The following is a 13,048-nucleotide window of genomic DNA, read 5'->3' on the forward strand; positions in this document are numbered from 1 at the left end:
GATTGCTCATGAAGCACTTGAAGAGAAATAAATACCTTTCACAGCACATACTTACTGCTCTCTGATGGGCTAAAGTGCACTAGTGTGGGCTTGTTTTGTGCACATGACCCGCAAAGCGTAGGGTCTGGTTTTGGATAATTTCATGAATATGATGAACATGTGGAACAGCTGAGTAATACTTTAAGATCCCATCAAGTCCAACTCCAGGTTGCAATTAGCATCTGTGGCTAACTTAATGCTGGGGTTAAAAGGGTAGCTCTGTATTTTCACTTCATCAGCAGTGCCTTCAGAAGTGGCCGTAACAATAGACATGAATTATTCACGCCGTTACGCCCCTTGCTCTATTTTTGGCTCCTCACACACTGAGGATGACAATTTAATAGCAACTGTATGAAAGCGGTAGACACACCAGTGCCTTCTCTTTTATACATTAAAAAATATAAAATATGTTTCTTGAAATGTTCAACCCCCCTCCCCAGGATGTAAGTGCTTCCAAAATTCCTCATAACCAATCAAGTTTTCTCCCTTGCTGGTTGCAGGGATGACGTGCCAAGCCAGGACGTCCTACACTGAGGACGAGGTGCTCTGGGGTCATCGCTTCTTCCCGGTTATTTCCTTGGAAGAAGGGTTCTTCAAGGTCGATTACTCCCAGTTCCACGCGACGTTCGAGGTCCCCACCCCGCCGTACAGCGTGAAGGAGCAGGAGGAGATGCTGCTCATGTCCTCGCCCTTGATAGCGCCCGCTGTCAGCAACAGCAAAGAGAGGAACAACTCAGTGGAGTGCCTGGATGGTCTCGACGAAGTTGGCACAAAACTTCCTTCAAAACTGCAGAAAATAACTGGAAGGGAAGACTTCCCCAAAAAACTCCTCAGGATGAGCTCCACCACCTCCGAGAAGGCCTACAGCATGGGGGATTTGCCCATGAAACTGCAGCGGATCAGCTCGGTCCCTGGGAATTCGGAAGAGAAACTGGTGTCCAAAACCACAAAGATGATGTCAGATCCCATGAGCCAGTCCGTGGCTGATTTGCCACCCAAGCTCCAGAAACTGTCGGGCGGCGGGCGGATGGAAGGGAACCTTCCTCCCAAACTGAGAAAAATGAATTCCGACCGCTTCACATAGCCCGGCCGGGCGCCTGGCTGGCTCGCAAAGCCTGGACTGCGGCGAGAAGCGCAGCGTGGGCAGGATGGCCGGCCTCCACATCGCCTCCCACACTGGCTCCACGTGTCCAAGGGTGGCGGTGGTGGTGGTGGCAGTGGTGGTGGCAGTGGTGGTGGTGGTGGCGGCAGCGGGGCCGTCCGCACGCTCACCGTCCTGCCGACCGTGCCCGGCATGTAGTATCACAACGCGCATGCAATAATAGTGTGCAATTTTTGCATATAGTTTTATGGCATGACTCGTACTATATTTATACTGTATATTCTGAAAAATATGTACAGGGGCGTTCCGTGCCCCTCTATTTCCTAAGAGTATGTGGTAAGGTAAAACATGAGAGTGGGTAACTTTCAGGGTAAGTTATAATTTTTTTTTGTTTGTTTTTGTTTTGTTTTTTAATGTGGATTGTGATGTTTTGTTCCACTAAGTGGTTACGGTGCATGGTTTTTTTCCTTGAAGGAAGGTGTATTAGTTACTTCTCACACCAAATCTGCTAGCCTTAAATGAACTGCTGGTTTCCATTTTGCTTTAACTTTTTCTTGGGTTTCTTTTTTCTGCCTATAGGCTACTGGAAAAAAAAATGTATTTCATAAGGTACTATTTAGAAAAGAAACTTGTATTAACAAGGCTAGGCAAAACAATAAAAGAAAAGAGTAAAATTAACAATTTAGGTATGATTAGAAAATAATTTTAGATTTCTTCCAGAATTTATAACAGATATGTATGAAAACCAGAAAACCCTTTCAAATAAACAGCACATGCTTGGTTTCTCACATTGATAGGACAGCTCACTGTGGCAATAGCTGACTGTCCGTGAAGTCAAGCAGGCTTTTGTTCCGGATGCTCTGCCCAAGAGCAGGGCCAAAATCCCCCCGTGCTCCAGCAGTGCCAGGGTTCTCTGCACTGCTGGGCGATTCCCTGCACTGCTTTCTCTGTGGTGAAAACATGTTCAAAAACATTAACCAAGGTTGACCCTGTGGGTTTTGAAATGAGTAATACTTTGTATAAATGTCTTCTTTGGCAGCCTGCTGTGGCTGCGTTTGGTTTTTGGGTTTTTATCCTGTTTTGCCCCAAAATGTGGGGCCACGAGGTGGGGTGGCTGCTTCGGAGCTGGGTGGTGGAGGGGCTCCTTGTCCCACTGGGGCTGGGGATGGGTGGCAGTGGCTTCGGGGAGCAAAGCCTCGAGGGCTCGACGCCACGTGGGACAGAACAGTTTGGTTTTGTTACAAAGGCTGGCCTGGAGCAAGAACCGAGAGGCTGAGAGTCGCTGGAAGGGTTGGCTCAAACGCCGTGGTGGCGCAGTGCTCATCCTGGAAGTTACCGTGTGGGGTCGGTCAGTTGTGCGCTCGTGGACTTGGTACTAACTGAAGGTTTTTTTCACCGTTTATAACGATTTTTGAGTGGCACTGCATGCTTTTTACACCTTTGGCTATACTGAAATTCTTTGCACGTTGTTGTTAAAGGGAACCGTGTGTGCAGCTCCCTGTGTGCCGCTCCCCAGCGCGCGATGAGCAGACCTCTGACGCTGCAAGGTAAAATCTGAACGTTTTCCCCCATTTGCTGACACTTGCTCAGGTTGTCCTGTTTAATTTGTGTGCCAGGTGGAACTCTTCTGCTAGTCCTTGGCTGAGTGAATGTGGCCACGTGCTGGTGGCAGCTTCCTCAGCGGGGGGACAGCCACAGGGGCTTGTCCCTGCCCAGATCCCCTGCTGCCGTGGCACTGCCCACTGCCCTCTTGATTTTTCCTTGTGGAAAGTCAATGTGGAACATCCCTGGAGTAAGAGCAATGGTGTTGCACCCAGCTGGGCCTGAGGGGCGTAGATGACTCAGTGGCTGCATACGAATACCTGAAAGTATGCAAAACACTGGGAAAGCATCCTCACTTTTACTAAATTAATGCCACATAAAATACTAAGTTATGTTCAATTCAAACGTTTGACTTTTTAAAATCCAAATATTCACCTGTCCTTGCTGGACGCAAGATTTCTGAGGCTTGTGGCTTGTACTGCAATGTGTAATGTACGTTAAGGCTAAAATACACGTGTCTTTCGTTGATGAGAGTGAAAGTACAAACATGGATGATAACTTTCTTCAGTTATTCGGTTTAAGAAGTTATTTCTGGTTAATATTTCAGTTTTATTGGTGTAACCCTTTTCTGTTTTTCCTAACCATTTTAGCCCAGCCCTATTGCTTATGCTAAGAAGAAGTATATCTGTTTGTTCGATTGCACAGCCGGTCTGTGTTCTCTACTGCTGAATTTATGCTTGAATTATATTGTAAATTGTACATATTCAAATTAGAATAAACTAAATGCATTTTCTGGCATGCACTCTATAACTGTATAAATGTACAAGTTTATTTGAATTATACAAAACAACAAACTCTTGTATTCATTAATACTGCAAGCTCAGTTTTATCTACAGCTATATTAAACTTTCAAAAATCCTTCGGTTTAAATGCTCTGGTATGTTTGTCTTTTCTCCAGTCCATTTTTTAATACTTTAATGAGTGGCTAAGTATTCAAGCTGTTTGGGGACTTACGATCCACATTTGGTGTGTGCAAAAGGCCAGTTTCTTGACCGGTCTTAAGAAAAGCAAAAATAAAACATAATTTAGTTGTAGTTTTTTTAGTTCCTGGGGGCCCGTCTGCCCCCTGTGTGCAGAATATTACATTTCTGTAACTGTATATATATTGAATATTAGCTTTCTGTAATTTATGACATGTGCTTTCTTTGTGCACAGGGACTTAGGAGCTCTTTATGCAGAGAGAAATAGGAATTTATATAGTTATCACCCAGAAATCACTGGCGGCCATCAGGCAGCCCTTTCTCTCCGGCTTCTTAGCATGAATTGCCTCGTAAGGGCCTGGGTGTCACCACTCAGGATGGGCAAAAAGCATTCTCTGCTAAAAAAAAATTAGAGAATGACTGAAGATATCATTTGCCAATGATAGCGGACTTCTTAACTCTTTCCCTCCCAGTGGCTGCTGAATGAACGTTAGCAGGGCACAACCATGCTTCATTTCTCCCCATTAACCTTGTTGTGAGTCCCAGCCCTGTCTGGCAGCTCCAGCACATGCTCCTCCTAATGCATTATTCACCTGGCCCCAGGCCCCTGCCATTGCTAATACAAATACATATTTTTCCATACGGTTACAAGTGATAGTAAAATTCAGAGATTTCTTTGAGTACTCCTGCACCTGCTTTCCATTCAGAGCTTTATTGCTGGTGGTGTTTCCAAATCCCCCAGTACAGCACAGCTCAGATCACCTAGGAGTACTTGTTGCAGCTAACATGTACGCGGGCTTCCCAAGCACTCAGCTCCTGAGAAACCACCCTGCTACCTGTGCGAGACATGCCACAGCCCAGGGAATCGAGGCTCTGCTTAGCATAATTGAATTACCAAGTGTGGCAGAACAAAAAGACACGACAACACAGAGCTGTATCAATCATGCCGTGCCGCCAGACGTGGAATACATTTGAATTTATTTCCTCAGCTCTGGTTGTAAAAGAGGAAATTTGCGGTGCTTACTGGGAGAAATGAAATTGCTGGTAGCTTTAAATACTTAGGGGGGGAAAAATCTGCCAAGGAAGAGGGTTAGAAAGAAAGAGAAGCATTCCTGGTATAATAGTGCAAAAGGAAATACATCTTCATCCAGTGTTGGGGCAGAGACTGAGGAGAATGTAAATGCTTTTAAATCAGGTCTAAGGGCTTTATTCATATTTATACCCCCAAAAGGATAGGATTTGGGGATGGGCTCCATGCTGGAGCACAGCTGCATCCATGGAGTCTGAACATTTTAGATGGTGGCTGCACATCGCTCCCGAATGCGCCTGCTGCTCACAGCAGTGTGCTGTGACAGTGCCAGCGGGCATGGGTGCCAGGAGGGCAATTCAGCACTCATTGATGATAAGAGAATTACCGTTTTCATGGATGTGAAGTAATCTACATTTACATTTCTCACTTCACGAAAAGAAGAAAAAAAAAAAGAGAGAGAGAGACTAAGAAAGAGATAAAGAATGGGGAAAGAGAGGGATGGAGAGGGAACCCATCATTTACGTCAGCCTAATTTTTGTGTGGTTACAAGTACTATTTAGCATGAGTGCAATACTGGTTTCGTTAATCTGTTTACAACACTCTGATTGCTGCAAAAAGCACTTGAATTATTATTCCCACAATAAACATCTGTGCCTCACGGTGGAAGGCCTGGCAGCGGCAGTGGGCTGTGCGCAGCAAGAGGCAGGCGTGTGGTGCCCCCCAAGCATCGCCTGCAGCCCCACAGCACCCATGGGGACCAAGAGGCTGTGCTGGCACCTCGCAGGGACGTTCAGGTACGGCTGAAGAGGAGCAGGACACCGAGTACACCATCGTTTCACTCCCCTTGGGCAGAGGATGCTCACGAGAAGAGAGCACCCCATGGCACCCAGCTCTGGAATTTGTCTCTGTGCACGTTTTCCAGCCTGGCACCTGCTGTGTCCAGTGCAGACTCATGCAGCAGCTGGGTTTTGGTGCCCAGCTCTCCTTATCCCAGTGACGGGCACGTGAAGGTTTGAGGAGCAGCATGAGCGTGAAGTGAGGATGAGACGAGCTGCAGGCTGCAAATGCCATGCGCTCAGCAGAGCTTCATGTGCGTGTGCTCAGGGACAGGACGTACAGCAATATGCGTGTAAGGGAATATGCACTGTGCACGTAATATATACATATAAATTCCAGTGAAAATACAGGATTGGTGATGCCGATGTATTTATAATATGTAGGTAACAGCAGTCAAGGTAGGTGTTTACTACGTCAGATGTATTTTCTACTCTCCAACCATTCCAATTTATTTCTGTCTGAAGCGTTTGTTGGTTTAGATGAGCTTTTTGGGCACTGCCTTGAGAATCAGGTCTTTGGACTCATTCCACACCGACTGCGTGAGATGGAAAACTCGTGACAGATGGACGAAAGTGCAGCAGAGAGAAAGGGAGGGAGCGTGCGAGCAGGAGCAGCGTCTCCCTCTCTGTTTGAATAACCTGGGGAGAATTTTCTCTTGGCATCCTCCAGCAGCTCCCTGGGAAGGTTCCAGACGTCGCTTCCTTAAGCAGTCTTGGAGCCCTCTGTCATAACAGAGAAAACAAAAAACAAATTAGTGCATATCTCACAGTAGGGACAAAATTATGGCCTATGCTGGGATGTATTTAGTGTCCCAACAGAGGATTTTTTGTTTGTTATGTTGCTCTTACGGCTGGATTTCTCCCCTTGTAAGCAATAACACTACCTCTGCCGGGGGGAGCGCAGGTCCAAGCAGCATCCCCGCAGTGCTGTGCCCTCCCAGCCCCACGGCTCGGGGGCAGGAAACTATCTGGTACAAAATGCAAAGCAAAGCAAATCCCTCCCTGCTTTTCTGCTTGGGAGTTACTGTCTGGAACCAAAGCTGCTCCCTCTCCTTTATGCCGCCATGAGGGATGCCCTGGAGGATACTGACCATAAGCAATGCACGATATTGGTCATCTATCCTAAAGCACACACCCTGGTTCTACAGGCAGCATTTTTCTCCTCAGCCTCCAGCACCACCAGCCAGATGAGGGATTATCACAGTGCAGGGCAGCTCCCAGCTGGGGCTGTGCCCACGCACCAGCCTCGTGCCCACCTGCTTCCCCTGCTGGCCTCCACCCCTGCATCTCAGCTGGTCCCTGGTTGCTCACGCCATTTCCAGTTCACTTTTCACCAGCGGATACTGGGTAAGAGGGGAGCTGCTGCTGCCAGTAATTGGGCTGGGGAGGAAGCAGGGACAAAGGGGAGGAGGTTGTGTGCTCGTCTATGGGGCCAGGACTGCAGCAGAAGGGCTATGGAGCCTGTAAAATAAACCCAGGACAGCAAAACCTGGTGCAAAGCAGGAGTCACCTCAGTTCATATTAGCTGTAACCCTAAGGGCGAATACAAACATGTCCTTAAACTCCACTCTAATGAATGCTAAAAAAATGTGATGTTGTTTGAAAATACTGACACATCTACATTCATAGCAAGATTTATTTTTTAAATAAATTAGTAGAGATCCCATTTAAGACAACAAAGTATTTTGTTCTTCTTTTAATTAATACATTATAGTTTTGTCTATTTCATTATGTGTAAACAGGGGAAAAACCTTAACATATTTTTCCAGAGATAATACTCGATAATTCTTCATTCCTTTAGTCCTAAATTCTGCTCGCTGACAAGAAAAGCTGCCAACATGTGTACACTAAGATAATCCAAAAGTAAATGTGGCACACAAGAGAGTCGATTTAGGAATGGTTTTTCTGCTTATCCTGACAGTTTAACCAGGCTTTGGGGTGCCCAGGAGCGCGGTGCTCTAGCAGAGGTGCAGTGCCTGTGGTCTATGGGCTGGGCAATGCATGCAGCGACTCCTCGCTCATCGCCAGGCCCCTGAGCGAGTGGCTTTGGCTGAAGGAAGAGGAATGTAATGCCTCTGCCAGCCCCATGAGATGATGAGGGTGGGAATGGGAGCAACGTGACACAGAGCATAGCAGCAGAAGTGCCAGGTGCCAAGAGCAGCGCACGAGACTAATTCAGAAAAAAAAATCTCATAAACACGTCTGTCTCTCCCATCTTTCTACCAAATTTGTTAGATCTTACAGTCTCAGTAATGAGATTATCAAGTTCTGAAATATAAATAAATGTGCATACAAAGAGAGCATAAATACACGTTTCTGTTGCTGTTTATAGGAATATAGTCATTTATTCTGCCTCAGCCATCCCCTGTGGCATAAGTGAATGAAAAGCTGAGTGAAGATAATTAATTTCTCTTCCGCTGACTTTTTATGCTATGCAATGGGGCAGAACCAGGCAGGCTGCACGCATGGCACAGTGACTACACACCTGCAAGGTCAGGCAGTGATTGAGTCATTTTTCAATCCTGGGCTGCAGGCGGACAACATGTGCACTGCCTTATGGAGGGGCTAAAAATGCCACGGCACTTCCAGCTTGGAAGAGCTGACAATGCAGGTGAGGAAGGATGCACGATAGCTGCAGGGTGGCACCAGGCTGGGCTTTTTCCTCCTCCTCCTGCTTCCCCTGCTCTCCTGCTGGTGTGTGCCACCCTGCAGGGCTGGCACCGTGTGGCTTTGGTCAGCAGGGTCAGTGGAGGAACAGCACTTCATGGAGAACACAAAATACCATGTCAAACGTGTCTTAGACATTACTGACAGACATTCAGAGATCTCAGTTGCCCCTTCCTAAAGCATAATTTGTAATTTAAATAAGGAAAAGGAAAAGGAAAAGGAAAAGGAAAAGGAAAAGGAAAAGGAAAAGGAAAGGAAAGGAAAGGAAAGGAAAGGAAAGGAAAGGAAAGGAAAGGAAAGGAAAGGAAAGGAAAGGAAAGGAAAGGAAAGGAAAGGAAAGGAAAGGAAAGGAAAGGAAAGGAAAGGAAAAGAAAAGAAAAGAAAAGAAAAGAAAAGAAAAGAAAAGAAAAGAAAAGAAAAGAAAAGAAAAGAAAAGAAAAGAAAAGAAAAGAAAAGAAAAGAAAAGAAAAGAAAAAGAACAAGAGAAAGAAACAACAGTTTCTCTGATGAGATTTTTTTTTTTTTTAATTTAAATAATATTCCTAATATTTATGTCATAAAATTTGGGTGTTGTGTATTAGCTACACTGCAGGTCCTGCACAGCACAAATATTTTATAAGCAGCCTTTGCAATTCTGAATGCACACCATTTTCTACTAGACCACAAGGCCTCTATATTGATACTTTAATGCCATTGCATAATTTATGTATTTTATATTATATTTCTTCTTGTACATACATTCTGAGTTTGCTTAGCCCTCAGGAAGTCTCTGCTAGGGAAATGACACACTGTAAGAAATGTCAGCTACTGCTCTGGTACTTCAGTACCAAAGGTAATGGAGCAGAAAGGCAAGAGTGGAAGAATGTTTTTAAGTGCTCGTAGGTCTGGGTGTTGTGGAGACCATTTATTGTCTTGTTAAATCTAGACATCAAAATCTTATCTTATAAGCAACTGGAAGTGCAAAATAAATAAAAATAAAAGTGCTGATTTAGCTGTCAGCCCCTGTGCTTTTTACTTCTGCTGTCTTTTTCTTTCCAGAAGTGACTTGAAAATCCTTGGGCACTTCCTTGTGCTCTCCAAGCAATGCACATCGCTCTGCCTTGGGCCCAAACACTCGAGCATGGTAACAAGATTACGAGCCCTTCAGTTCATCCTGCAGAGGAGCTCCAGCAGCAGCGCTGTCCCTGAGCTCTGCGACGTTTGGATCACGAGCCCCAGCAGCAAGGATCCAGGCAAGGTGTGGGGCTCCAGGCTGCAGTTGGTGGCTCCGCTTGGTTTTCTGCCCTGTTTGTCACTGCCTTGCAGGTGAGCACCCCCAGGCAGGGGCACAGAGCACAGGACAGATTCTGGTTTAACAAAACCCTTTCACCAAGCCAACGAGGAAAGGAAAACCCTTTGCATGCAGTCCCTGGAGGGCAGGGGCAGGCAGGACAGTGCCACGGCTCCCAGCTGGGTTAAACACAGGGCCAAATGCATGCTGGCAGGGAAAGCAGACTGGGCAGCAGCAGAAATGGAGCAGGAGGAAGACGAGGTGGCACCTGTACCACTGCTCAAGGGGTGCCTGGAGACACCGTCGGTCTGGGTTCATCCTTCACCTGCAGGGGCTGAAAGCTGGGCCCTGCTCCCCCGTGGGAGGACAGGAGGTGTCCACGTGAGCATCTCCAGGATGCTTCTTCCACCTACACGAATAAGCAAACATTAACCTTCTTATTGCTGTGCTAAAACATTCAGTTAGGCCAGTCAGGCCAATTGCTGGAGGGGTCAGGTTGTTGCTTGCATAAATATCTGGTCTTCATATTAAGATGGAAAGGATTTCAGAGATGAAAACTCAATTTATATTTTTAGCTCTCTGCATCAGTACCCTTCGGAGCAAGCAGACCCCTTCTAAAGAGCCAAAAACAGAAGCACCCCCAGCTGCCGGGATCCCAGAGCCACCCCTGCTTTTTTTCTCTTTCTCTTCTTGTTTTTCTTTTTGTCTTTCTCTCTCTTTTTTTTTTTTTTTTTTTTTTTTGTAGGGGGTCAGCCTTGAGCAGAAGACGAGATGGGAAGGTAGGTTGCCCAGTGTCTGTGTGTTTGTTACGCAGCTCACTAAAGCTTTCTGCTGATCCTCTCTCCATGTGTTCCTTGTCTCTCATACCCAGGGGTTTACATACAGGATCAGTGTGAGGATTTTATTTGTCCCTGCTGTCATGGGTGGCTGATTGTTGCAGGTAGAGTCCACACAGTCCATTGCACACATGGGCTAGTCGTCGTGCACCCTGCATCAGCCACGCAGAGGTGGCAGGGGGAGCAATATATGTAGACCCCTTTTTCCAGATTATTTTTTCCTCATACACATTTGACATAGAGTGCAGAGCACTGTTCAGTGGGGGAGCCTGTCTGCCGCTCCATCTTGTAACCTGTTTTTGTAGAAATGGACCATTTGTGGATTATCTGTTTCTATGGTGATAGATCAGAATAAATGTGTTATGGTCCTGGCTGTCTTCAGCTTCCTGTTTTCTGCAAGGTCTCCACTCTCGAAGGTAAAAATACAGCATCTAATTTCCTGCAGATCATCAACGGAGACTTATGGACAAGAGCACAGGCTTCAGCCTGTGAAAAATCACTGTGGCAAAACTGCATATGGAAGTTATAGTCTGTACCAGCACAGTTAATAATAACTGCCAGTCCTAAGGCAGGGACATGGGATTAACTGTGTCAGAGACAAAAGAAAAAAAGGAAAAAATAAAAAAAAGGGACAAAAAAAAAAAAAAAAAAAAAAAGAAAAAAAAAGTTAAAAAGTAAAAAAGAAAGAAGAAAAAAAAAAAGAAAAAAAAAGAAAAAAAAAAGAAAAAAAGAAAAAAGAAAAAGAAAAGAAGAAAAGGAACAAAAGAAGGAAGGAAGGGAAGGAAGGAAGGAAGGAAGGAAGGAAGGAAGGAAGGAAGGAAGGAAGGGAGGAAGGAAGGAAGGAAGGAAGGAAGGAAGGAAGGAAGGAAGGAAGGAAGGAAGGAAGGAGGGAAGGTGTTTTTCAAGTTTGGACTTGCAGAGCCAGAAACATTGTACCAGAAAGTCCATGGCTGCCATGCCAAACATCATAATACAAAAGGAGGCAGATGCAGAGAAGAGTTTTAAACAGTCTATAACTCTTTAGGGCTGGAGGGGTTATAATAAAAATGTATTTTCTGAAATTGTTCTTAATGTTATTTTAAATCTCAGTATCTTGTGAGAAATGCAAGTTTTGCTGGAATAAAAACCTAACAAATAAACTCCTGTCTTCTTATGATTCACATCACAACTCACAGGCAGTGAGCACCATTGTGCCTGTCCTAAATCTTTAATATTTCAAATGAATATTTAGATAATGCCTTTCCCGATATGAGAAACCTCAGCGAAGCACTCAGGAGGATTGCCCTTTGGATTGAGGCAGAATTGAAATATTTAAATGTGCTACAATTTCCAATGGTGGCTTACCACTTGCCTTACTTGTAAAAATAAGAAATAAATTATTGAAAAGGAAAGCACATGATTACCCAGTCCCCCCCAGGACTAAAGGCACGGGCTGACTGGAAAGCTGTGGTTTTACCGGGCAGCAGAGCACACCCTTCAGGCACTACCATGGTGCCAAGCCATGGCCCAGCATTGTCTTAGCAGCGATGCAGGAGGCGTGGGGCAGCCGCCTATTAAGATGCATTAAGATTGCATTATTAATGCATCTTAATAACTGCATAGATTGAGAGGTGAAAAAACACAATTTCCTACAAAAGTGTTCCTGTTGTCAGAAGAGACATCCCCAATTTCTCACCCATCCCAGGGGCTTTTCTGGCCAATGTCAGGGCAGTGGGGGGGACCTCTCTGCATTGCCTTCTGCTGGGGTTGTTGGTGAGTCTTCTCGTCTTCCTTTCCAACTATACCTGAAGCAGTATCAGAGATGCTTATATTAACGGGATCCAAACAACCTGCTCCAGTGAAGCGCTTTGCTTTTGGGAAGTTTTGGTGTCAGTAACAGTTGTAAACAAGCAACAAGCTGCTGGAATGGGAAATGTGTTATATTATTCAAATAGACATCATAATTTCATCATCTGTGGAAATGGAATACAGACACATGCGTATGTGTACACATGCCTAAATGTTCTTGACATGGGAAAAGAAAAAAGTGGGGGTGATTGGCCATGAGAACAACCCTCCCAAGAACTTGACCTAGGCAGGTTGCATTAAGGCTCTTCTGGTCTTAGAAGCAGTGGCTCTGGGTTTAGTTTGGAGGTGTTGGCAATGCTCTTGGTATGGGCTCCGTATGAGGCAGTGTGTCACCAGGACCCTTTCCTGGCCTGAAGTCTGTAGGTACAAGTTTTCAGTCCTATTGCAGGTGTCTTTCACAAATATTTAACTAGGGTCATTTAAATCAACATAATCTTGTATAATTCATGGCAGGAACATGAATACGTCCCCTAAAAGTGACTGATTTGTAAAATCTCTAATGAATCCTCATTAGACTCCCTAAAACCCTTTCCAGCTCTCTCCTTTTCATCCTAGGCTGTGTGCGGGGTAAGGCACTCGCAAGCAGTTCACATCTGATAAAGCATTAGGTGCACTTCCCAGTTTTTTCTGCTCAATAACAACTTCTGACAGCTGCATTGTTATGCACAGCCAGTCCAATTTGAAATGTTGCTGCTTTTTGTAAGAGAGCTTTTCCCAGTATTTTGTGTAGAGCTGTATTTCTATGTAGGTGGCTGTGATTAGAGTTGACATTAATTAGAAGAAATGCTAATATACCAGATGGATTTTTTAAAAGGCACATTGGAGGAGCAATAAGCACAGTACATGTGCTTACGGGGAAGTAGGAGCACGATTTGTTAGCTATACATGCGCCGCCCAC

The 13,048-nt window shown here is 45.2% G+C and overlaps 1 protein-coding gene across 1 annotated transcript in view; it reads left to right on the forward strand.

The window, feature by feature from the left end:
• Window positions 1-3,607, forward strand: part of KCNJ3 (potassium inwardly rectifying channel subfamily J member 3) — a 41,396-nt gene extending 37,789 nt beyond the window's left edge. The window contains exon 3 of the mRNA XM_082763184.1: window positions 540-3,607. Coding sequence (XP_082619310.1) covers window positions 540-1,123 — 584 coding nt within the window. The 3' untranslated portion in view covers window positions 1,124-3,607. The remainder of the gene's footprint in view (window positions 1-539) is intronic.
• Window positions 3,608-13,048: the final 9,441 nt, after the last annotated feature.

The sequence above is a fragment of the Aythya marila genome, assembly GCF_965140915.1.
Source record: "Aythya marila genome assembly, chromosome: 6".
In the NCBI taxonomy this organism is placed as follows: domain Eukaryota; kingdom Metazoa; phylum Chordata; class Aves; order Anseriformes; family Anatidae; genus Aythya; species Aythya marila.